The sequence below is a fragment of the Anolis carolinensis genome, chromosome 1 (genome assembly GCF_035594765.1).
Source record: "Anolis carolinensis isolate JA03-04 chromosome 1, rAnoCar3.1.pri, whole genome shotgun sequence".
Classification (NCBI taxonomy): Eukaryota; Metazoa; Chordata; class Lepidosauria; order Squamata; family Dactyloidae; genus Anolis; species Anolis carolinensis.
The window spans coordinates 117,645,859-117,673,385 of NC_085841.1; the positions used below are offsets into that span (position 1 = coordinate 117,645,859).

Sequence of the window (27,527 nt, forward strand, 5' to 3'; positions counted from 1 at the left end):
AAAAGGTGGCGAGAATATACAGAAGATCTGTATAGGAAGGATAATAATATAGAGGATAGCTTTGACGGTGTGATGAGTGAATTAGAACCAGACATCCTGAGGAGTGAGGCTGAATGGGCCTTAAGAAGCATTGCTAATAACAAGGCAGCAGGAGACAACGGGATCCCAGCTGAGTTGTTTAAAATCTTGGAAGGTGATGTATGCCATATGCCAGCAAATATGGAAAACACAAGATTGGCCATCAGATTGGAAAAAAATCAATTTATATCCCATACCAAAAAAAGGGAAATGCTAAAGAATGCTCAAACTTCCGTACAGTGGCACTTATTTCCCATGCCAGTAAGGTAATGCTCAAGATCCTGCAAGGCAGACTCTAGCAATACATGGAGCGAGAGTTGCCAGATGTCCAAGCTGGGTTCAGAAATGGCAGAGGAATGAGAGACCAAATTGCCAATATCCGCTGGATAATGGAGGAAGCCAGGGAGTTTCAGAAAAACATCTACTTCTGCTTTACTGACTATTCTAAAGCCTTTGACTGTGTGGATCATAATAAACTGTGGCATGTTCTTGGTGGTATGGGGATACCAAGTCACCTTGTCTGTCTCCTGAGAAATCTGTATAAAGACCAAGTAGCCACAGTAAGAACAGATCACGGAACAACAGTCTGGTTCAAGATTGGGAAAGGAGTACGGCAGGGCTGCATACTTTCACCCTACCTATTCAACTTGTACGCAGAACACATCTTGCGACATGCAGGGATTGACGATTCCAAGGTCAGAGTTAAAATTGCTGGAAGAAACATTAACAACCTTAGGTATGCAGATGATACCACTCTGATGGCCGAAAGTGAGGAAGAGCTGAGGAGCCTTATCATCAAAGTAAAAGAAGAAAGTGCAAAAGTTGGGTTGCAGTTAAACATCAATAAAACCAAGATCATGGCAACAACACCTATTGATAACTGGCAAATAAAGGAGAAAACGTGGAGGCAGTGACAGACTTTGTATTTCTAGGCGCGAAGATCACTGCAGATGCAGACTGCAGCCAGAAAATCAGAAGACATTTACTTCTTGGGAGGGAGACCAATGGCCAATCTTGATAAAATAATGAAGAGCAGAGACATCGCACTGGCAATGAAGATCCTCATAGTCAAAGCAATGGTATTCCCCATAGTAACCTTTGGTTGCGAGAGCTGGACCATAAGGAAGGCTGAGCAAAGGAAGACAGACACTCTGGTGCTGGAGGAAAATCCTGAGAGTGCCTTGGACCACAAGAAGATCCAACCAGTCCATACTCCGGGAAATAATGCCCAGCTGCTCACTGGAGGGAAGGATATTAGAGGCAAAGTTGAAGTATTTTGGCCACATCATGAGAAGACAGGAAAGTTTGGAAAAGATCACGATGCTGGGGAAAATGGAAGGAAAAAGGAAGAGAGGCCGACCAAGGGCGAGAAGGATGGACGGGGATCCTTGAAGTGACTGGCTTGACATTGAAGGAACTGGGGGCGGCGGCGACCAACTGGGAGCTCTGGCGTGGACTGGTCCATGAGGTCGGAAATGACTATGCGACTGAGCAGCAGACCAGCATCACTTATCTGTAATGCTTGGGACCAGAAGTGTTTAGAGGAATCCTAGGGTTTGTAGCTAGCCGAGGCATTAGAGACTCAGATTTTTTTTCAGATTCTGCAATACCTGTATTTGCAAATATGTGCCTAATGACTATCTTGGAGATCGTAATCAAGTCTCAACATGAATTTCATTTATGTTTCATATACATTTTATTATACACACAACTTTAAGGGCATTTCATAAACAATAATTTTAGAAATATTGTACATGAAACAAAGTTTCTATACACTGAAACATCAAAAAGTAAAGATGTCACTATTACAGCCACTCATGTGGACAGTTTTTGATTTTGGATTCCAGATAAGGGATTTTCAACCAGTATAGCCTTTATCAGATTTATTTGATCATGCCAAGTAGCAAGTCCATGCAATAAGTGCTTTGCAGGCCTGTAAGGACACAGGATGCTCTTGACAGGTGAAAAAGAGAGGGGATTCTTATCTATTCCCCTTTTCCTGCAACCTGCTATGTTCCCCAAAATGCTGCCCCCAAATGGTTAAAGCAGTGATGCAAGGAGAAAATGGGCAAAATATCCACATCTACAGTGGGAACCTCCACAGGATTTATATGCTTTCAGGAAAGGTGAGGAAGTCTTGAATCTCAAGCTGAGACAAGCAATCCATGATTCTTTGTAAATTTCTAGGGCAATGTAAGGTCACAGCTATGGGATGAGGAAAGTATTTTAAATGAAAAAAAACTGTGTGTATATAAATATACGTATCTACTTGATACCCGTGGAGTCTCAATGCAGTAACATGAACATTCTTTTTCTCAGGGTAATTACAGAGGTCAAGCTAAGCTAAACTAAGGATCAGTTGTATTAATGCTAGTGAATTGCATATAAGAACTAAAAGTCCAACAAGGAAAAGAACTGCAAGTGTGTAGAAGAGACAGAGGCTATGTTGGATTAAAATCCACTTTTGCAAAGATAAAATGTTGTAGACAATGATATCTTCCATGCAAATATTTTAATTCAGCATGCATTCTTTTTTTGAAGGGGGGGGGGTGTCAGCAAACACAAAACGAGGCACCCTGATTTCTTGCACAATCAAATACAAAGCCTGTCTCAAAAGAGTGCTATTTTATTGATGAAAAGCAATTTCTACACACATAATGTAACTAATTTATACCTAAGTCCATATGGTATCATACAAAATGGTGACGTTGACTTAACAGCCAATGAACTGGTATGCCTATTACAAACACCTACAACCTAATCTTTCCAACTTTTGACCCACTATGTTGCATACTGACTAAAAGATGTCTGCTAATCCTTCAGGAATTTGATAAATGTCATGCTTTTTCTGCCAGCTTCTACAGCCCACAATAGAGTAGAAGTGCCAGGCACTTAATTGGTCACAGTACATAACAGGGCTGACCTTTACAGAACCCACTAGGCCAGTGGTTCTCAGCCTATGGGTCCCCAGATGTTTTGGCCTTCAACTCCCAGAAATTCCAACAACTAGTAAACTAGCTGGGATTTCTGGGGGTTGTAGGCCAAAACACCCGGGGACCCACAGGTTGAGAACCACTGCACTAGACTTTTTGGTGGGACTGTAACTTGCCTCACACCCCAAAGAAACCAATCTGAGTGGTACCATCAACTGCCTCCAAACCCAACCAACTTTGCAGTGTTTATGGGTGACTATATGGAAATGTGTACAGAAATGTTAATTTTATGGACCACAGCTCTCAGAAGCCACTAGCCAGTGTGGCTGCAAAAAATATAGATATATACATAATCCCTAAGTGAAGGGAATAAAGACAGGTTTTGACTTATGAACATACTCATCCTGCCAACATGTAAACAATGCATTAAAAACATGATTACCTGAACTAACATGTCCTTAGAGAATGTATTGAAGTAATATGTAGCGTGTTCTTCAGGATTACTGTGCCGTGTGCTTCTAGGACCTATAATAGCACCATTGTTATCAAAACCTTCAAGTGAAGAAAATGAAATGGCAAATTAATGCAACGCTTAAAAAAAGGTAAAGAACAACAAACAGCTGAGGTCTGACAACTTACCGTTTTGCCGTCCAAATATTGTTGGCAAGAGGAAAGACCATTTTAAATTAAATTTAATAAAAGGCAACTAGTTGCATTCAAGAGCAAAACAACAGGCTGTTTCCCCCTTCTATAAGGATTCCTGGTATTTTTTCCAAAGGTATTTCAAAGAACGTAGGGTGAAATGAACTTGGGATGGTGTAGAGTACCTTTGTGAGTTTACTCGTTTTAGAATCTTGTTCTAAAAATTACAACAAGTCTGCAAGATAGTTAATTTGTAGAAGTGAGAACAGTATCTTATTAAAGTCTCCTTAGTCGGTTTAGAGGTGAGATTTGAAAGAATAATGTCCTGGTTCACAGCTTAGACTCTCACACTGTACTGCTGATGGAAAGTAAGCCTCAAGACATACTGACAAATGACTTCTGAATACATGCCTGCTCTGTTAAGAATTATGCAATACAAGTTCCCAGTTCTACAGAGCATGTGCCCAAAGGGAAATGGGAATCTTCTTCTTGTTAATGGAAATGCCAGTCTCTACATAATTCAACATGACTTGCCATTTAAAAAATAAGGAAATATTATCCAGTCAAAGTTGGAAAATACATGGACTATGTATCCCCATGAGCTCAGTCCTGTAGTTGCATCTGGTAGGTTTTCTCAGTTGAATTGATTAGTAAATGAGACAAATGCATCATTTTTCTTCTAGTACATGGCCTTACAAAAAGCTTTCAGGAGTTTACTTAATGCTAAACTATAAACATTCCACCCAGTTAATTCAAACACACATTTAAAAGTACAGAACAAAGAAAAGGAGAAAAATTTAAAAAGGAGAAGCTCATAAAGTGCTAATCTACCTTACCTTATCTGTCTGCTGAAATAAAATTATTGTCAGTTACACTATCAGAAAGTACAAGAAAAGTGAGCTGGGCTTCCTTGAGGAAAGAAATCTTGAGAGCCACTGACTAAGAAAAGAGGAGAGGAATGGCCCAAGAGCCCCGGTGGTACAATAGACCATTTTCCATAGTAGGTTATCAAACGCCACTGAAAAACCCACCAGGAAGCTATGGCTGATGTATCTGCTCCTTGTGTTGTAAGCTTCTTGTGTGAAACAGCTTCACTATGCAGGACAAAAAAATGTGGACAAGACTTCTTTCAAAAATATGTGTGCAAGGAGAGACTGGTAAGATATGAGATGAAAACCTGGCATGTTCAAAATTAAAAATAGCACTCTGAATTGTGCATAGAAATAAAGTGAGATCAACCTTAGGTGTAATACACTCCTTTGGGTCCATTTCTGGGACCAATTTACACTACACAATTAAAGTGCTATGAACCTATTTCAGCTGCCTCGACAGCAAGGAATCCTAGAGTATATAACTAGCTGAGGCATTAGAGACTCAGCTAAAACAATAATTCTCTAAAGTGAAGATCCCATTGTGCGTGGAATCATACTGTGTAATTGTGTGCAATGCGAATTCTTACCAGGAATTCTTACCATTGGGTGATTGTATACTGGCTAGATAAGAAGGAACAGAGCCAAAAATATGACATCATATCCCAAATCTACAGCCAATCCCTCCAGGCACTTATATTTGATGTGGAAAATAATGGTCTGGGGAACAACAGAGAACCCTGCAGAACCACACAGGTCAGATTCCAAAAGATAGAGTAGCAATTCCGAACAATATAATTCCAAACAATATATTTTAATTACTATTCTGAGTACAGTTTTTCATGTTGCTAGTAAACTGACATAATTTATTAAAACTATTTGATCGTTGTACAAGTTTTAAAATGTATTTCGAGATATTGTTTTTTAAAAGCCTATTCTCTGTTTGAAAAATTCTTGCAAACTGGAAAGGAGATTGCACATTTCCTCATAACAACAGCAGCAATAAAAACATAACCTGCACCCACCTAGAAGCCAGGCATAAAGCCTTCTATTGAGTGACATATCTCTGCGCAGAACTACATGGAGAGATGCTGACAGAATTCTGACCATGTCTGGCCGCGTTGCCTAGAATTGGAAATTTAAACAACATGCAGCAACAGGTTTCACATTCAAAAGTTTAGTTGCATGAAGGAGCAAACATTTAATTAATTTCCCAGTACATCTAGAATTATGCAAGCTGCTATATGAAACTTAGACAAAATAAAATTCTTTTATTAAAGCTTACTACCCACTCTATTTCTGCTCTAACTGAATGAGTTCTTGCTGGCAGACAGTTGCCACATTTCTATTTCCAACCCTCCACTTCCTTTCAGACAATTTAATTTGCTGAAGTACACACTGAAATAAAACCCTGATTAGAGTTCAAATTAATAAACAAATATTTGGCACAACATTATTGTTCTACCAAACAGGATAAAAAAGCTTTATCTTTTGTCCTGATACATTTTTAAAGCAAATTTAAATGCTCAAGCTTCTAACAGTCTCATCAAGCAGAATTCTCAATCTATTAGTAAGAAATATCTAAGAGTACCTTTTATTATTATAGTTTACCAAGTTGATCTCTAGGAATTGGTCAACTTTCTCTAGCTGACAATGAAAACTTTCCAACTAACTAGTTTCATTTTATACACTCAGTTAGTTTCACTCATTGCTAAACTTAAGTATTGAAGGTGGAAAAATTGTAAACTCTGTCTTGTTACTTTAGAAACCTAATCATTATAGGTTCTTGAGCACTTGAACAGGATTCAAGGAAATGACTGGAAGAAGAAGCCTATCTATCCTTGCCACAGAAATCTTTGCTTCAAAGGTCTTTGGTGGTAGTGTTCTTCCACTCTACTCTAGCCATTTTTGTCAGGGTAGTTTTCTTCTCCTATTCAGCTGGAGCATGAAAGCTGAAAAAAATTCTGGACTACTGAAGAACAGCTGAGGGAGAATCCTGTTCCACATCAATTTCCTTTGAAGAAACTGGATCCTTAGCAGTGCACGTATACATGTGTTTGTGTACCCTGGTTCCATTTTTGACATGATCCCTCTGTTTAAATGAGAAGAGCCATTTCTACAGTTTTTTTAAATAGCTGCAAATAAACTCTGCCATGCTGAGGGCATGATTTGGGAATACCATATCTCATCCTGACCAAAAAGCATTTGAGGTAATAGAAAGCTTAATGGCAGGGCAGCCGTATTTCATTAAATCTAAGGCGTCATTGAATGTAAAATTTGCGTTGTTGTACAATTAATCCTGTGGGGTGAAGAGAGAGTTTGAAAAACCCAGAAGGCATCTTCTCTGCATGAGTCCACTTTCACAATTCTATGGGCCCACTGGGGAGGCAGGGGAAGCAGGCAGTGGTGTTTAGCTCAGCTAGACTCGTAAACAGCCATTTGGCTTCGGCTGAAGTCAAAATGGTGGGGCTGGGGCTCTTCCCCTTCCCACTCCTCTCTTGAAGGTAACACAATTGAAAAAACACCCCCAAAACTAGTGAATCAAAGCCTCAATTGAATCTCTGACCCCATTTTTAAAGGCTTAGATTCAATGAATACAGTATATTAATGTGCTATTGTAATCTGTAATCTGTTTAATCTGTACATGCAAGAGGGTATTTGGTGGAATATCCATTCAGTGACACTTTACCTGACTCATGTGGAATGGAAAACAGAAAAGTATCAGATCGAGTGTGCTCCTCTGGACTAATACACTGGAATCTTGGACTGAAGTGCTTACTGCTTCTACCTGAAATATAATTCCCATTAAAAACAGGCAGTCAGAAAAGATTTAATGTAAAATAATCTGTTATGAAAAATTAAGTTTAATTTCCATTGAAGAAGAACTGGAAAAGAATATATGAAGACCAGGAGACAATGTGAGAAGACATAAGAAGATATAACCAATGAATTTAAAATTAAAATTATTAGAATTCCCAATATTTTATGAAATATGTGTTAAAGAAATAGAGATGAATACTTAGTTGTGACAATGATAATTTTGTAAAAGAACTCACCATACCTCAACAACACTCATCCTCTTTGTTTTCTCCTCGTGACATAATAGACACTTGTAAAGATGCAACTACCCAATAGTTAATCTATTATCTCCAAATTTTTCCTTTTCCTTCCCTTGTCCCCCACCCCCTACTTTCCTAGTACAGTAGAGTCTCACTTATCCAAGCTAAACGGGCCGGCAGAACGCTGGATAAGCGAATATGTTGGATAATAAGGAGGGATTAAGGAAAAGCCTATTAAACATCAAATTAGGTTATGATATTACAAATTAAGCACCAAAACATCATGTTATACAACAAATTTGACAGAAAAAGTAGTTCAATGTGCAGTAATGTTATTTTGTAATTACTGTATTTACGAATGTAGCACCAAAATATCACAATATATTGAAAACATTGACTACAAAAATGGCTTGGATTATCCAGAAGCTTGGATAAGCGAGGCTTGAATAAGTGAGACCCTACTGTAAATGTTTAATAATTTTTTTTTGAAAAAAGGTAGTCAGTAATACAAAGCTTATGTTGACTATATCATACATAATCATAACGTAGCCTACGACCACTTCTAACTGTGGTCACATTCTTTTACTTCCTCTACCCACATGGGATGATAAAAGCATGATCGTGTCATATTCATAAATACTAGCAGACATACATACATGTGTATACTGCTACAGTATCTAAAACAGTAAATAACAGAATACCATTTGTGCCACACATATTCCAAACCCTATCCATATCTATACATACACCTATTTTGCAAGTAATTTAAAGGTTATACAGTGTTCCCCCGCTACTTCGCAGTTCGCTTATTGCAGATTCGCTGTTTTGTGGGGAAATTATTTATTTATTTACCCCAATGCTGCGTCTTCTCCTCCTCAGGGCTGCCCCCTTGCTTTGGCCCTGCCATGTGGCTCTGGTTGCCTCTGCCAGGGAAGAAGGAATGCCCCTCCGCTCGGTGAGTAAGCTAGGGAGGGTGGGCGGCAGCGGTGGCAGAAGAGAAGTCTGGCCACCTCTTCCAGGCTCTTCTGTCGCCACTGCCACCCGCCCTCCCTCGCTCACTCACCGAGTGGCGTTCCTTCTTTCCTGGCAGAGGCAGCTAAAGTAACAAGGCAAGGCCGAAGCAAGGGGGCAGCCCTGAGGAGGAGAAGCAGCAGCAATGGGGTAAATAAAATAATGTATAAATATTAAACTTAAAATACTTCACGGATTTCCACTTATCGTAGGTGGTGCTGGAACGTAACCCTGCGATAAGCGAGGGAACACTGTATATGTGTTCTAAAATAAAATGCTAGTGATTGTCTCCCCAGGTGGAGTTCTCCTCTGAATGTTCCAACTAGTAGGAACAGTAGAAAATATCAGTTACCCCTTGTACTGCAATCCCTAGCATGCCCTGCATAATCACTAAAGAGTCTCCTGGTTCCCCAGAGCAGATTTTTGGGAACATATGGTGCATCATTGGGGAGGCGAAAATAGTAAAAAAAAGTTATTCCTCATCATAGCTGTGGGATTCTTCTGGTAGATTAGAAATTCTTGCACAGACAAAAGGAATATCCTATGTTTTATCCTTCAGAAACAGTTTTTATTAAATGTTGATAACATAATATATTTCAAAATTTATTTCTGTCATTATTCTAAAACACTGAGCAAAACTCAGCCAGGGTTAAGATCTTTCAATTCCACTGAACTGAAAAAGTGAAATGCTTAATACTCCCACTGAAATCACAGAGATGTGAAGGTGCCGAACTTTTAAATGTGCACGTTGATGAAGTCTAAGAAAGAGATTTGTGGTGCATAAAAAGTTTTTTCCTCAGAATTAACAGGCAATCCAATTGGCCCACTAAAAAAGAAACTGTTGACAGAAAAAAATCCTCCTTTCTCACTGAATGCCAAATTATCAAGAAGACTTCAGCTATGTTCTAGAGTAGATTGGGGAAACGGTGGACAGAGAACTCCAAGGGAAAGTCTGCTATTGCCTGGTTGGATGTAGAGGTATATCACTATTTTAAAAAGATCATCTTGGTTTCAGGCTACAGGAAAATACTTTGCTATTTATCTACTAGTATGATAGACACATTAGAAACAATACAGTTGTGCCTCCACACTTGCAGATTTGAATATTCCTAGACTTTATTAAATATGGTATTTCTAGAAATCCTGGAGATTCCTAGAAAGAAACAACACTTTTCTCGGAATCTCTAGGTCCTCCAATGTAATTCTATAATCAGCTTCAAAATGACATTAACACAGAGTTGTGCTGGAAGATCTAGAAATTAAAAAAAATAGCAATTTCTTTATTTGTGGGATTTCCCCCCACTTTTACAGGGGTCCTGTGGCCCTGAGTAAATATGGAAGGCAGACTGTATTTCAAGAAATTACAAATTAAAGTAGGTAAGTAGGATTGGGCAATTCTACAAATTAAATGTTACTGACACTTACCATTAGTTCAATATCACTGCCTATGATATAGAGTTGGTCTTCCATGGAAAGCTTTCTGTTGAGATGGGAGAGGACATAAGTAATTCCAGGCAACCGAACTGCAGGACTAGTAAGAAGACTACCCCAAAGCGCACTGTAGAAAGCAGATTGGTCCACTGCACCAGCTACCTTCTCCAGCAGAGTGTTTGTTCTGTGGCATAAGTAGCAGAATTTAAAAAAGAAAAGAAAAAATAAAGTGAAGGAAAACAAGATGTATAGTTTCAACGAAACCCTTTAATATGCCCGTCTTCTACAAGTTTAAACAAAAGGTTGCAAAAAACTACTAAGTTGGTTAAAGATAACAGAGAAAAGATAAAGAACATGAATGTAATGTGGAACTTCAGCATTTGTATTGTATTTCCCTCACTGAAAAACTTACTTCCACAGTAGACTGCTAATTTTTACTTAGGCGATCCCTCGTAGGTCGAGGACAATCGTCTTACATTTCTGTTGTCTTGGGGGTGGGTCTGTAGGTGGCTGAAGAGACCTATTCTTGATCTGCATGTTCTCCCGCAGTGAGGACATCAGTTTCCAGGTGGAAGGCGGTCTCGGTCAGGGTTGGCTTGACGCGCCTTCCTCTTGGCAGGTTTCTCCCTTAAGCCCTCCATTCGTGCCTCTTCGAACTCCGCAGCACTGCTGGTCACAACTGGCCTCCAATTAGAGCGCTCAAGGGCCAGGGCTTCCCAGTTCTCAGTGTCTATGCCACAGTTTTTAAGGTTGGCTTTAAGCCCATCTTTAAATCTCTTTTCTTGCCCACTAACATTCCATTTTCCATTCTTGAGTTGGGAGCAGAGTAACTTCTTTGAGAGTCGGTGATCGGGCATTCGGACAATGTGGTCAGTCCAGCAAAGTTGATGGTGTAGGAGCATCGCTTCAATGCTGGTGGTCTTTGCTTCTTCCAGCACGCTGACATTTGTCTGCCTGTCTTCCCAAGAAATTTGCAGGATTTTTCTGAGGCAATGCTGATGGAAACGCTCCAGGAGTTGAGTGTGACGTCTGTAGACCATCCACGTTTCGCAGGTGTAGAGCAGGGTTGGGAGGACAATGGCTTTATAAACAAGCACCTTGGTATCTCTACGGATGTCCCGATCATCAAACACTCTCTGCTTCATTCAGAAAAATGCTGCACTCACAGAGCTCAAGCAGTGTTGTATTTTGGTGTCGATGTTGACTTTTGTGGAGAGGTGGCTGCCAAGGTAGCGGAACTGGTCAACGTTTTCTAATGTTACACTATTAAGCTGTATTCCTGGCATTGCAGAGTGGTTAGCTGGTGCCTGTTGCAAGAGCACTTTGGTTTTCTCAATGTTCAATGAGAGGCCGAGCTTCTCGTATGCTTCTGCGAAGGTGTTTAGAGTGACTTGTAGGTCTTCTTCTGAATGCGCACAGGCTACGTTGTCATCGGCATGTTGGAGTTCTATAATAGATGCTGTGGTGACCTTGGTTTTGGCTTTCAGTCAGCTGAGGTTAAATAGCTTGCCATTTGTCCGATAGATGATTTCCACTCCGGTGGGAAGCTTCCCATCAACAAGGTGAAGTATCATAGCGATGAAGATGGAAAATAAGGTGGGGGAAATAACACATCACTACTTGACACCCGATTCCACCTTAAATGGGTCACTTTGGGAGCCGTTGCTGTCCAAGACTGTTGTCATCATGTCATCATGGAGGATGTTCACAAATTTGTCAGGGCACCCGATTTTTTGGAGGATGGTCCAGAGAGCGCTGCGATTCACTGTGTTGAATGCCTTTGCAAGGTCAATTAATGCCATGTACAGAGGTTGATATTGTTCCCTGCATTTTTCTTGGAGCTGTCGTGCTAACATCTACGTAGGCATAGGAACTTTATTTACTTAATAATTACACTGATATGAGGTGAAAGTGATGTACATGGCTTTCTTCCCCACTACACGACAATTCTTTGGAGCATAGTGGGTGTTACAATAATTGGTCTAAAATCAGCTAATATGTTTCATAGCTCAGTGGTGGGAACTATAACTGGGGTCAAACTAAAGATTTCATTGACGCAAGGTTTTATAATAGTAGTACTACAGGAATTTGCAGCTGCCTTACCTTTCATAATATTCAGATCCCTCCTCCAAACCAGGAAGTATCCCAGTTAACAGACCCTGCAGGCCTGGTTTCAATGTTTTTCCCAAAGGGAGGTAATACACTTCATACAGGCTGAGTAATGCTGGTTTGACAGACATGGCAGCATTGGCGAGAAGGGGAAATAATCCAGAACTGTAAAAACAAAGCACAACTACATAAACAAGAGACCAACATGGCAGTTGCGTGAGGCTGGACTGTTTTATACATGTCATTTTCACCATTTCACTACTAATGCACAAGGTAGTGGCCCAATATATAAATACTGACAAAAATAGGTATTACAGTTGCATATTGAGCAATGTGTTCTGAGAAACTTGAAGGGGGAAGTAACAATTTGTTTTCTTTTCTATATTCTCAAAAGACAAACATTTCAGAACATAAACTAAAACCAACAGATATAATTCCACTTTCCTTTTCAATGGGAGACACACACCTATGTTATTCCCAATCCCATTTCATATGTGAATCTTGGGGTCAAAAAGGTTGAGCACAACTGCCAACACTGTAAATGGCAACACCAGATCTACGTACTTGTTCTTTCAAAAATTTCAGTTATTAAGTTGCCCTTTTCCAAACATGCTGCATGGATAATGTTGAATCCCTTTATTAAAACATATTGTTAATTTGTGATTAAGGGCATTTCATGCTTCATGGTTACCTGTAAAGGAAGAGATCTTTGGCTAGGCGCTTGGGGCCAATGATTTTGAAGATGATCTCATATGTTTCAAGTGCCTTCCGGTGCACTCCGCCGGGCAAGGCAGGATGAAGGCATTGTGCCAGGCGCTTTCCAATGGTCAGCTTTTTTGGTACTACTTGGTACTTTGCATTGTTATGGAGAACCTGACAAGAAATATTGCAATATATCTTAAAAGCTTGAATAACTAGCTAATTATACTAAACAAGCCATTGTGATGCAGTAGAAACAAATCACTCCTGTTGTTGGCCAACCCCTTTAATTTAGAAAACTGATCTCTTTTCATTACTTTTTTTGTTTCATTTACATTATAAAATGAACCCAAATAAATAATTAATTTTACATCCCTCCTTTCTAAAATATGAGGGCTAGAGTCAATTTACGCTATACTGTATTAAGCAAAACCGATTAAAAACATACAGAAATATATCTTATATATGAAAACATTATTTAAAAATCAATTAAATTATTTATCTATAGAATATAATAAAAATCATCTATTTTTATAGAAATCTGCTGTTACATCTTGATTAGCATACTGTGCTCTGTGTGACTCACACAGGACAAAGCCACAGTTTACAATTTGAATTTGGAGAAGTCACAAAACATAAAACAGGACTGGCCCATTCAATTGTAATATTAAACTGCAAGTGGCATAGATGTGGAATACATGAGTCTTATGTTACATATGAAATATCAATAGAAGTACACCACAGAAAGAGCTAGTCTACTAAGTGCTCTGGAGAAAACACTGAGAAGTCCCTGTTGGGAATTGAGAAAATAGTGCCAGAAAGATAAAGAAAGCAACTACACAGGTAAAGAATAGTAGTACAGTAGAACCCCGGTCAGAGCCGGCCCTAGGTATTTCTCAAGTGTAGGCGAACAGAATTTTGCCCCCCCCCCCCCCCCGAAACCAATCACTGAAAAATAAAAGCATTGGATAATAAGGAGGGATTAAGGAAAAGCCTATTAAACATCCAATTACATTAAGATTTTACAAATTAAGCACCAAAACATCATGTTTTACAACAAATCAACAGAAAAAGCAGTCTTGACTGCGCCCCCGTATGTTTTGCGCCCCAAGCGACAGTTTAATCCGCCTCATTGTTGGACCGGCTCTGACCCCGGTCATCCGATTTAAATGGGCAGGTCGAATCTCGGATACCCGGATTTGTTGGATAACCGGATCTGTAGGCCCAGGATCCTAGCGGAGGAAACTTCTCCCTTCGGCAGGCGCCCCAGCCCAGGGAAGCGCGAGGAGTGCCGCTGCTTAGAAACACGCTCCGCGCTTCTCTAAAGGTCCAAGCGCCTACCGGAGGAAGTTTCCTCCCTCCGGCAGGCGCCCTGGCCAAGGGAAGTGCGGGGCGTGCTGCTGCTTAGCGACACGCTCCGCGCTTCTCTTAAAGGCCCAGGCGCCTAGCGGAGGAAGGAAACATCTCCCTCTGGCAGGCGCCCTGGCCCAGGGAAGGAGGCCGCTTCCAAGATGCTTCCTCCTCCCTCTCCTTTTTGCGAAATCCCTTCGCTCACGAGAAGGAGAGGGAGGGGCACCCCTGGTGGCGACTCGGATAATACAGAGCCTCGGTTAACCGGAGCTCGGTTAACCCGGGTTCTACTGTGTTAATAAACTCTGCAACTATAATTAAAGCTAAAGATATAAACACATCTTAACTGGATATACTTTAAATTATTTAGCATACATATGTAATAGCAAATTGAAGTATGAAGTCTAAATACACATCTTTCAGGATTACCTATAATTACTTAATGAGCATTTTTATGTATGAAAGGGATAGCTTTTCATTTTCTGTCTGTAGAAGCAGAGGGAAGGGATAATCTATATGCACCCTATATAAGGTTCTCATTCTTTCTTTTCAAAATTTTATGGTAGGTTTTATAAGGCATAGGCTAGGAAAAAGCATGTAATAGAAAACTGTAACAGCTCATTGTGTCGAGTCCCACAACATCAGGGATGAGAAATATCTGGCCCTTCAAGTTTTTCAATTTACTCTTTTCAGATCGGTTCTGTATTTTTAAAAACGTCTAGATTATGATTGATCACAATCCTTCCAGTTTGTCTGAAGTGATCCACATCATACCTTGTTCAGCTTGCCAAGCGAAGAGATTAAATCAGCCCACTCACTGGAGTACTCAAAACTTTTCAGAGCCTTGTCAACGGCAGCTACATAGTTCCTATACTTAGAGTCACCCAGTAGCTCCAGCTCCTCTGCATTCATCCTCCCGCAGAGTCCCACTAGAGACCAGTTTGAAATTCATGTAAAGACGTTGGCTGAAAGAGAAACAACAAGTGCTCACTTTCCCCCTCATATCATAGCTATTGGATTCTGAATGTCCACAAAAGAATGGCTATGTTAAATGCAAACATCATGAAATTTGTGAGGACACCGAGTATCCTTCCTTTCCATTAGCCCCATTGCTAAAGACAACTCCACTTGAGATGATTTCCTGGACTTGGGACAGTCATTTAGGAGGCCTTCAGGAGTAATGAGGAGGCATGAGAGTCAAAATCCATGGCCAGCTCCTTCTATCACTTGCGCTTCCCAGGATCCAAGCCAACATCCAGCTAACGTTTCTGGAAAGCAGATTATTTCTTTGTTAAGAACTTCAGGAGAAGTCGTGACTATATATTCTGATTATGCGGGAGAAATAGCCATTCATTTTATGAAATGCTATGCCAGATTAAGATTTCCAAAACCAGAACACAATGTTGGCAACATGATTTTGGAAGATAAAAGTCCAAAAAGGCAATTTCCTCAAATTCTGAGAGTCCTGGAACGTTTGTTCCCATTGCACTATTATTGATAATCCAGCCATGGTTCAATGGCTTACTAATGGGCCTTCCACATTTACAGGTTTTTCTCTCTGTGTGGATTTGATTATTCATAGATTTGATTAATATGGTATCTCTATATTTGATTACTATGCCCTCACTCCTTCTCATATTTATTTGGTTATATTACTATCTATGTCCTTGAGCTGCTTTGGTCTTAAAAGATAACAGCAGGATATAAATACAGTAATAAATATAATAATAATACTTATATATGCACTGCTTTTTAAAGACAACTCTTCAAATATTTCTGTTGACTCGAGAATATGGGATAGCTGTAGTAAAGAAGTATTTTTTGGTTGTGGCTCCCCTCCACAGAGATCCCATGGTGTACACTGAAGACCATTTCTGTTTTGGTACTCTGTTTAATTAATAGTGCTAATACTGTTTTAGGTGTTGTGACTTTTTATCACCTCTGCGTAAATGATTTGTTATGCTTCCAGATAGCATTCCTTCTATGCTATATTTTATTGTATTTTATAGTAATATGATTTTAAAGCGCTCACTCTTTTTCACCATAACTGGCAGTAAAAACTATCTGTGGGGTTGGCTATGTATGAAAAAAAGCAAGATTATCTGGGGCTGTGTATTATTTGGGGGTACTTCCTTGCCACTGCAGCAAGAGAAGGATAAATAGAGTATTTGAGGAGGTACCATCAATTTAACATATTTGCATTTTAAAAATGTTGGGTCCAATAGAAGAGGAAAAATGGGAAGCTACATGGCTGAGTAAAACAATTTTCAAGTTAGTCAAAAAGACAGTCAAACCTCAATTTCTTACTGCTAAAAATGGAGACAAAAGTGGAGAGAAATGAAAATCTGTAACATCAGATCCATAATATAATAAATGTTTTTTTTTATCATGGTGCCAGCATTGTAGCTAACGTGATGGCAGTTAACAAACACAATAAATAAGCACATCAGACTGCAGTGCAAATCCCTCCAAGATATAGAGTCTGCTCCAAAAATAGTTGGATAGAGAGATATTACACTTGCACAAATGAAGATGCTGAATTCCCTGGAGCATGAGGTATTCGGTGGGAAAACAAATGCTCAGATGTCTTAGCCATAATGGGCAAAAATCTAATACATCTGCAGTAGCTTCAGACTCTAGTCTCACTCTAAGCATTGTTGAGGAAAATAGCATTAAACTTGATGTGAGCAACAATAACAAGTTCTTGCCTCTGGCACCTATGACATGGATCTTGTGTTAAGTCTGACGCATTTTTTAAAAATAAAATAAATAAGAAAAATGGTTTGTAGTAAGAAGTGTAATTGCAGATACTTCATTCTTTTGTTTCATTTTAGGGACTAACAGATTTTCTACAACTTCCCTGTTGACACAATTCATCTGAAACAATAATAACATGGAACTAGGCACTTTGTTTTTAATCTGTTTTGTTGTATTTATATGTTTTAACTGTTTTATAGTTAGAGTTGTTGTATTTATCTGTATATGTGATGCGGCATTGAATTCTGCCAATAACTGTAATCCCCTTTGGGGTGACAAGAGCAGGGTATAAATATAGTAAATAAATACATATTAAGAGGCTCGGGTGCATCTACACTGTTGAATTAATGCAGTTTGTCACCATTTTAACTGCTGTGGTTCAATGTTAGAGAAACCTGGGATTTGTAGTTTGTTGAGGTACCAGCACTCTTTGGCACAGAGGGCTAAGGAGCTTGTAAAACAGCTACTCCCAGGATTCCAACCATTGAGCCATGGAAATTAGAATGATGTCAAAGTGCATTAATTTTACAGTGTACATAAACCCAAAGACTGCCAGCACTGCCTTCCCTTCAACTTGCAAAGGGCCTCTGGAAGCTCTGACAGATTTGACAGAAGTCTCCCAATGCTTGCACTTTAAATCTGCTGTTTCAATAAAGTATTACAAGGGCAGAGGATGAACTATTTGTATCTGATTAAGCACTTCACAAAGATGAACAAATTATTTTGTCAATTAAAGTCGGTTTCCTGGGCCATTAGTTTCCAGAAGTTTTATAAATTTTTTAAAGGCTGCATACAAAACACTAGGGGGGAATGGACTGGAATGGAATAAAATTATTTCAATCCTGAAGCACTCAATTCTTCAAGATTTTGCTGCTATATCCTAACAATTTGACTTCTACAGTATTTAAACAATTCCTCCATGGAAACAGGAAATGGCAGCTTTGGATAGAGGAATGATTTACATGTCTCCTTCCACTAGCAAAAGGAAGTGCTTGTATCCAGGCATGTAGGAAGAAAGAAGCCCCCAGATGGTGTAGTGGACTAAGTGACTTGAAGGTTGGGTTGCTGACCTGAAAGCTGCCAGGTTCGAATCCCACCCAGGGAGAGTGCGGATGAGCTCCCTCTATCAGCTCCAGCTCCATGTGGGGACATGAGAGAAGCCTCCCACAGGGATGGTAAAAACATCAAAACATCCGGGCATCCCTTGGGCAACGTCCTTGCAGACGGCCAATTCTCTCACTCCAGAAGCGACTCAAGTTGCTCCTGACATGAAAAAAAGTAGGAAGGGAGTTAGTCTATTTCAAATACTTGAGTCTGTTCCTTGCTGCTTACTCTTTATGACTACATAAAACTACTATATAAAACTTCTGCAATTTATATTTTACAGTCCTTATGCCTCGACTGACCACCCACAGTCCTCCCTCTCTTTTCCAACTCCATCACCCTCCTTTCTGGTGGCAGGTGAGCCACCCGCTATCATGACAGCCAGGAACATTTTGGTCACATTGCAAAGGAGTCTCCAAATTCATTTATTTATCTTTCACATCTTAAGCACATGTCCTGAAATAAGTTTTATAACATATTTTTATGTAATTGAAGCAATCAGAAAGCATAAGTGTCACTATCTCAGCCACCCATGTGACTTATGATTACCCGAAAGGAATCCTACCATGGAGTTTTCTCAGCAAGGTTTGTTCAGAGGGGGTTTGAGATTGCCTTCCTCAGGGGCTGACAAGAACATGGCTTGCCCAACCTCACCTGAAGGTTTCCATGGCCAGGCAGGGATTCAAATCCTGGTCTCCAGGGTCCTAGTCTAACACCCAAACCTACTACAACAGACTGGATTTAATAATCATTAACTTACGTGGCTTTAAAATATATTTTTGTATAAAAAAAAACCTTGAGTAGAGTAAGTTCACCAGTGACCATTACCTGCTGCCACTAAAAAAAGCCAAGGGAATCCCAATGGATTGCCTATGATCAAAGACGTTAACAACCACTGGGAGTCTTTATTCCATCTTTATCCCTGGAAGCTTTGTTTCAATTGATTCACAAGCCATGCTGCTCCTACACTCAGATAGTTTACTTAAACTGCTGGTAACCCCTCCTTTGTAATGCATTTTCCTGTATTTTGTGACTTTTTAAAAGAGCCAGCCATTTCCCCCTAGAAGTACAGCTTTTTGAATCCTGTCAAGGATGGCTGTCACACAGATCAGATATCCACTATGATTGTGTATGTGCCTTCAAACTGCCTGTTGACTTATGGCAACCCCATGAATTTCACAGGGTTTACTTAGGCAAGGAATACTCAAGCGGTTTTGCCCATCCCTTCCTCTGAAATATAATCTATGGCACCTGATATTCATTGGTGGACACCCAAGTACAGGCTCAATATACCTTATCCAGAAATCCAAAATACTTCAAAATCCAAAATTATAAACATGGGTGGTTGAGATAGAGGCACAAATTGTGGTCTAAAATCATCTTTCATATGCATTTTGTACATCTATGTGTACAAAATACATATGAAATATTATTATTTTTTGCTTAGAATTGGGTTCTATCTCCCAGATGTCTGTCTGTCTGTCTGTCTGTCTGTCTGTCTGTCTGTCTCTATCTATCTATCTATCTATCTATCTACAAATATTCCGAAATCTGAAATACAGAATACTTTTGGTCCTAAGCATTTTGGAAGGGGATGCTCAAGTTATGCTAACCAAGGCTGACGTTACTTAGTTTTAAAGATCAAGCAGAATCTGTTTTTTTCCCCCTGGAGTATTTATACTATTATCATACCATTTAAGGAGATAAATTAGGTGGTGATACAGGTTAGGGTCTCTTCTACAGACACCAGGCAAACTGCATTTGACAATAACATCAGTGACATTTCAGTGCCAATAGAAAGCTCATTCATTGATCTGACCATCTATGAGAAGCAACTTGCTGCTCTAATTGAATACAAGAATATGTTTAGCTATTTGTTCTTTCTACAAAGGTTGAGCATCCCTATCCAAAATGCTTGGGACCAAAAGTATTCTGCATTTTACCTTTATTTTATACTTATTTCCTATACTTTATTGTCACTTTATTCTATCATTGATATGACCTGTCTTGTCATTTTTATGAAGGCTAATATGATAGCTACATGGGCCTTCAATGCTCAGAGGCAATGTTTCAATGAACAATTACTACTGATTAGAACATTGTATTTAAAGAAAGAACTGTCAATTCCTTAAATAAAACCATGAACAAGTCTATGCAGAAATCATTTTTCCAGCTCCCCCTTCTATGCTTTTTGGAAATCAGAGTTTCTTTATCATACATATAAAGCCACCTAACAGACAAATAATGATCCTGCATATGGCATACAAAAGATGACCTACAAAGCATTATCATATTCTCAATTGCCAGAGGAAAAAGTCACCTTATTAGCAGCATTGGAAGATTCATTTTCTCTGCCTGTCATTACAAAACTTGCATTGAAAAGAATTATTTCTGTAAAGAACATTTCATTGGCCTCAAAGTTTATGGCAGATCAATCCAAATGAAAACACACTGGCTCTCCCTGATACAAGATACAAGCTATGGATTTTTTTTTAAAAAAATAAATAAATTGACATCTTAGATTTGGTGGTAGATTAAAATTTTACTTGACAACAGCAAGTAAAAAGAATGCAAATGTTTATCTAATTTAAACTGATAATATTAGACACTCTTCTAGAAATGATAGTTGCAAGGTGTGACCATTTCCAAGCAGCACTTTAGCAGGATAAGTTACCCAATAGTAATACACTTGAACTCTTGCTTGAACTAAGCCAGCCCAGCATTTATTAGTTAAATTATTTACATCCCACCTTCTATTTAAAGTTCTCAGAGCAAATTAAAATAAGATAAACAAGATCAATTTAAAATACTGTACACAGATTTACAACTCTAAAATATATTACCCAATTTAACAAGTGAAAAGATTAGTCCATAGAATACCACCACTGGCTGTTTTAAGTTACAGCTTCACTCCTGCTCTGAACTATGTATAGCAAGTTAATGCTACCAAAGTCATTAACTTGGCTGTTTTTGCCTTTGCCCTTTAAGGGCATCTTTCACATCCACACCCTCTTGGCACAATACTTCCTTAATGCTTAGTAATACTGTTTCGTTATTTTCATTTCCAGATAGCATCAACTGCCAGATCCTAGCTCTAAAACTGGACCTATTCCCAATGAAAGAAAATGCATTCATTAATTTATAATATTTTAGAAAACAAACAACAGGAGCACTCTAGGAGGATTACATATTATAGGAATAAAAGCAAAACATGTATTGTGGACCAGCTCTAACGCTGTGAAACAAGTGGGGAAAGAGCAGCTGGATGGTGTTGGAAAACAGAATTACACTGGCCAAATGGCCAGCCTTCTATCCATGAAACTAAGCTGTTTTTCTCAGGTATGAAAGAAGAAAACTATCTTAACATCAGTGGCGAAGTAAAATTCAGCTGCCGGTATCGCGTTTCTGTACATGGAATGTAAAGTGATGTCTTGCATTGTCGTCTCCTTCAAGCAGCGAAGTATCTTGAGCTAGCCTTGTCTACAATAAAACTAAAAGCAATACCAAGGAACAGAAGATAAAATCACAGTGCTAAATATAAAAACATAATTACAGTATTTCAATACAGTTTCAAAATTTTCCGCCACAAATTGAAAAAAGATCTACTTTGGATTGCAAAGATTTAAAACATTGAGATTGCGAATGTTGGAATTAAAAAAAACAAACCCAAGAACATCTAAATCAGGGGTCCCCAAACTAAGGCTCAGGGGCCGGATGCAGCCCTCCAAGGTTATTTATCTGGCCCCTGCCCTCAGTTTTAGATTTAAGCTTGCCCAAAATCTGAAGGCACACAACAGCAACAATCCTAATTAATTTGACAGAAGCAGGCCCACTAAAATTCTGATAGGTTTATGTTTGTTAAAATTGTTTTTATTTTTATATATTGTATTGTTCTTTCATGGTTGTTGATATATATATATATATATTTATTTATTTGCACTACAAATAAGACATGTGCAGTGTGCATAGGAATTTGTTTTTTGTTTTTTTCAAATGGTAATTCGGCCCTTCAACAGTCTGAAGGATTGTGGACTGGTCCTCTCCTTAAAAAGTTTGAGGACCCCTGATCTAAACAGTGACTTGTAGTTTGGTTAGGCATCAGAACTCTTTGGCAGAGAAAGTCAAAGACCTTGTAAAACGACATGTCCCATGATTCCATAACATTAAGCCAGGGGTCCTCAAACTTTTAAAGTGGAGGGCCGGTTAATGGTCCCTCAGACTGTTGAGGGGCTGAATTATCATTTGAAAACAAAATATGAACAAATTCCTATGCACACTGCACATGTCTTATTTGTAGTGCAAAAAAACAACAGAAGTAACAATGAAAGAACAATACAATTTTTAAAAATAAAAACAATTTAAACCAACATAAACCTGTCAGGATTTCAAAGGGAAGTGTGGGCCTGCTTCTGGTCAATGAGATAGTCAAGTTAAGTAGGATTGTTGTTGTAGTTGTTTTGTGCCTTCAAGTCATTTCAGACTTTGGGCAAGCCTAAGTCTAAAACTGAGAGTGGGGGCCAGGTAAATGACCTTGGAGGGCCGCATCCAGCCCCCGGGCCTTAGTTTGGGGACCCATGCATTAAGCTATGAGAGTTAAAGCAGTGTCAAATTCTACAGTGTAGATGCACCCTTAGAAGCCTAAACCCTCTTGGTTGGTCCCAGATAGAAAGGATTGATTAAAACAACTGATGCAATGTGAAGGGTAATCCCACTGATTCAAAAACTCTACTCTAGTTGTAATTAACAAAAGGGTGCAGGCCTTATTTAATATAATTTAACAGCCAATGGTGAACAAGACATTAAAATACGTATTTTATTCAATATTTCTGAACACAAAAACCAAACACATATTTATCACAACAGATCTGGTCACTGAACTTTTTTCACATCAGCTAACGCCAAACAAGACAGCGTTCTTTGACTGAAAATCAGTAGAGCATAGAGACAAAAGGAGTTTTCAGAAAACTAGAAAGTCAACGTTAACAATGGACTTTCTTTATACAACAGATTTCTAACCGTGAATATTGAAGAATGTTTTTTAATATTCTTGTGAAGATACAAGTCAAACGCTGGCCCTTTCACTAACAAGAAAGTTGCTGCTTTTACACTTTCATTAGTGTTCAAATAATTGGGTATCGTGGATCCTCATTCCTATGCAGCTGTATTGCACTGAATAGCATCTTGTATTCTGACTAGTCTGTATATATTTCTATAAATTACATAACATTTCAGCTTTGTTTTCTATAATTTCTTGTTCTGGACAACTGAGTAAACACTCAGTTCTGGAGAAGAACATGTTATAGAAACTTTAGGCAACTGTCATTGAACTGTTAGTCCCAAACCAAGCCTTCAACAATACAGTAATTCATGGCTGTTCCCAAGATATTTATTGTCCTCCCACTCTAACAGAGTTCAAATATTAACTAAACTGAAAGGAATGATTTAATGATTTCTTACTCTTCCTTCTTCTTTTGTTCACTTTTCCTTTCTGAAGGTATCATATCACAAGAAGAAGCTTTCAATATTTGACACAATTTATTAGCTTATGGAATAGTTCTACTCAAGTATAAATCTATTTAAATATTTAATTTTTGTATGCTTTGAATTGTATAGTTTTTTAAGGCTGTGAGCCACTTTGGGTCTTGGTTCCTGAGATAAAAGCGGGAGAGAAATATATATATAATTAATTATAATAATATTCTCAACTTGCCTCATGGGCCACAGCTTTAAGGAAACAGGCAAGCCACATTTGGAAATTTCTCATATTCTGGGAGGAAGGGAACAAGCCTTTTGTTTTGTGACAAAGGACAACACTGGATGCTTGATATACCATTGTACTCGACCTTTTTGATAGTGTAATCAGTGCTACTGTTTTATAATTAACAATTCTCACAATTCTATAACTCCCATTCAATCATTAGTATGAGCAAGAAGCTGTAACTGAAAGGACATGATAACCATACTAGGTTTAAGTCCTCAGCATCTTCGAAAAATCAGTAAGACATATAGTCATCGCTCATAAAACCATACTGAGCATGGCACAATGGACAAATGGGTTCAGTATAAAACAGCACCATTGCTCATATGTGTGCATATGTTGAGGAATCTGAAGCAATCATTTCCTCAGGAAGAAAACCAGGATTTTTTTTTCTAAGGATCTTCATATATTCCACCTGCCCAATATCTATGCCGGTGGGAAGCTTCTCATCAACAAGATGCAGTATCATAGTGATGAAGATGGAGAATAAGGTTGGGGAAATAACACATCCCTGTTTGACACCTGATTCCACCTTAATTTGGTTATTTTGGGAGCCACTGCTGTCCAAGACTGTTGCCATCATGTCGTCATTACACTTGGATCCACCTATTACACTTGGGTTAATTGTACTCAGAGATATAGTGTTAATGTGATCCAAAAACAGATGTCCCTTGCAAATTTGTATGATGTAGGCTGAAGAGAGGCTCAAGTCAGTGATAACAATAATAATACTTTATTTGTATTCCACCCCATCTCCCCAAGGGGACTCAGGGTGGATTCCAGAATACACAAACATAAAGGCGAACATTCAATGCCTAGAAACAACCATAACACAGATAAAGGTAAAGGCTTCCCTTTCCGGCTCTGAGGGATGGTGCTCATCTGCACTTCTAAGTTGAAGAGCATGTGTTGTCCGTGTAAACACCACCTAGGTCATGTGGTTGACATGACTGCATGGAGCATTGTTACCTTCCTGCTGAGGTGGTATCTACTGATCTACTCACATTTGCATGTTTTCGAACTGCTAGGTTGGCAAAAGCTGGGGCTAACAGAGGGAGATCACCCTGTCTCGTGGAGTCGAACTGCCAGCCTTCTGGACAGCAAGTTCAGAAGCTCAGTGGTTTAACCCGTTGCATCACCGTGGCCCCATATTAATAAATACAGGTTGAACATCCCTTTTCCAAATGCTTGGTACCAGAAGCGTTCCATATTTAGGATTTTGAAATTCTTGTATGTACATGAGATATCTTAGAGATGGGACCTAAGTCTAAACACAATATTCATATGTGGTCAATCTACATTTGATGGATATAGCCTGATGGTAAATTTATACGCAGTATGTTTAATAACGTTGTCCATAAAACAAAGATTGCATATACCACACCAGGGACTCCAGAAGCTACTCAAGTTGTTCCTGACACGAAACCCCCCCCAAAAAACCAGGGATACCCAAACTAAGGCCCGTCAGTCATTTATTTGGCCCCCACCCTCAGTTTTAGACTTAGGTTCGTCCTAAGTCTGAAATGACTTGAAGGCACACAACAACAACAACAATCCTAATTAACTTGACTATCTTGTTGGCCAGAAGCAGGCCTACACTTCCCATTGAAATCCTGATAGATTTATGTTGGTTAAAATTTATCTTATTTTTAAACACTGTATTGTTCTTTAATGGGTTTTTTTTTTTTGCGCTACAAATAAGACATGTGCAATGTGCGCAGGAATTTTTTGTATTTTTTTCAAACTATAGTCTGCCCCCCCCCCCACAACACTTTGAGGGACTGTGGACCGGCCCTATGCTTAAAAAGTTTGAGGACCCCTGTACCACACCATTCGAGTGTCACCCTCTCAGCCACCCATGTGGCTAACTCTGGCTAACTCTGAGTGTATCAACACTGTAGAATTAATACAATTTGAACCCACTTTAAATGCTACAGCTATTTTATGGCTATGCTATGGTTTGGCAAGGCACCAGCACTCTTTGGCAAAAAAAATAATATGGCTAAAGACCCTTGCGAAACTACAGCTCCCAGGAATCCATAGCCTTGAGCCACGGCAATGGAAATTGCGTCAAACTACACGGGTTCTTCATTGCAGATCAAGTCTGGGCAAACTTGGGCCCTCCGGGTGTTTTGGACTTCAACTCCCACAATTCCTAACAGCCCACCGGCTGTTAGGACTTGTGGGAGTTGAAGTCCAAAACACCCAGCGGGCTCAAGTTTGCCCATGCCTGGCGTAGATGCACCATTCACAAAGCTTTGGGTGGCATTTGAAACCTTTTTGTGCCATACTTATTTAAAAAGGGGGATTTACAAATGTTGCTGCTGTCATTTCGATCCAAGGAAGGTGGATGGTAAAAGGGGGAGAATTAAAAGGAGGCAGCCAAGAGGAATCCCTGCACAAGGATTTCCAAACCGAGAGGGAGACCTCCATCACCACCATTACTCCATCCTTATGGTGTAACCCACAGCAACAATGTGAGTAATGCAATGGTGTCACTCACAACAACCCATCCTTATCCTGTTCCTCTGAGGAGACAGAAGACAAATAGGAGGAGAGGCCCTCCTCCATTACAGCCCCAAGCCGCTGCGACAACACTGAGGAGAATAACAAAGAGAGGGAAGAGCGAGGGTTACCTTGGCGTCCCGGCAGCCGGAAGAACCCCGCCGCCTCCACACACACACTAGGGAAAGCACTGACAGCTCCCAGCATGCCGCGCGGCTTCCTGCTTTCCTTCCTTCCTCCCTTCACGTTCCTGTCTCTTAGCATTACCCTGCAGCGCCATCTGCAGGGGCGGAGCGGAACAGCGCCTTGGTGCGGCACGAAATCCCTCAAGGCTAGTTCAGCAGCACCACTCGAGAACGGAAAGGCGCGCCATGGAGTCATGCCAGCCACATGACCTTGAAGGTGTCTACGGACAACGCTGACTCTTCAGCTTAGAAATGGAGATGAGCACCAACCCCCGGTGAAAGAAGAAAGTACAAAAGCTGGGTTGCAGTTAAACATCAAGAAAACCAAGACCATGGCAACCAGACTGATTGATAGCTGGCAAACAGAGGGAGAAAATGTGGAGGCGGTGAGAGACTTTGTATTTCTAGGCACAAAGATTACTACAGACTCAGACTGCAGCCAGGAAATTAGAAGACAGTTACTTCTTGGGAGGAGAGCAATGACCAATCTTGATAAAATAGTGAAGAGTAGAGACATCACACTGGCAACGAAGGTCCACATAGTAAATACAAGGTATTCCCCATAGTAGCCTAGATAGCTGGAACATAAGGAAGGTTGAGCGAAGGAAGATAGACGCTTTTGAACTGTGGAAATCCTGAGAGTGCCTTGGACCGCAAGAAGATCCAACCAGTCCATACTTCAGGAAACAATGCGCGGCTGCTCACTGGAGGGAAGGATATTAGAGGCAAAGATGAAGTACTTTGGACACATCATGAGAAGACAGGAAAGCTTGGAGAAGACAATGATGCTGGGGAAAATGGAAGGGAAAAGGAAGAGAGGCCGACCAAGGGCAAGATGGATGGATGGGATCCTTGAAGTGAATGGTTTGGCCTTGAAGGAACTGGGGGTGGCCACAGCGGACAGGGAGCTCTGGTGTGGGCTGGTCCAGAGGTCACGAAGAGTCGGAACGACTGAACAAATAAACAACAACAACAAACCAGCTCCCAGATTGGGACATGATTAGACTTAATGTAAGGGGAAAATCTTTACCTTTACT

General features: G+C 39.7%; 1 protein-coding gene across 3 annotated transcripts in view; it reads right to left on the reverse strand.

Moving 5' to 3' along the window:
• Positions 1–26,519, reverse strand: part of dop1a (DOP1 leucine zipper like protein A) — a 68,873-nt gene extending 42,354 nt beyond the window's left edge. For 2 of the 3 annotated variants that reach the window (XM_008121837.3, XM_008121822.3), the window contains exons 1-8: positions 26,437–26,519; positions 14,956–15,146; positions 12,824–13,005; positions 12,127–12,297; positions 10,018–10,207; positions 7,212–7,310; positions 5,548–5,647; positions 3,454–3,563 (exon numbers count right to left, since the gene is read on the reverse strand). In XM_008121837.3, coding sequence (XP_008120044.2) covers positions 3,454–3,563; positions 5,548–5,647; positions 7,212–7,310; positions 10,018–10,207; positions 12,127–12,297; positions 12,824–13,005; positions 14,956–15,093 — 990 coding nt within the window. In that variant the 5' untranslated portion in view covers positions 15,094–15,146; positions 26,437–26,519. The remainder of the gene's footprint in view (positions 1–3,453; positions 3,564–5,547; positions 5,648–7,211; positions 7,311–10,017; positions 10,208–12,126; positions 12,298–12,823; positions 13,006–14,955; positions 15,147–26,436) is intronic. The other variant, XM_062981206.1, reaches the window with a different exon arrangement.
• Positions 26,520–27,527: the final 1,008 nt, after the last annotated feature.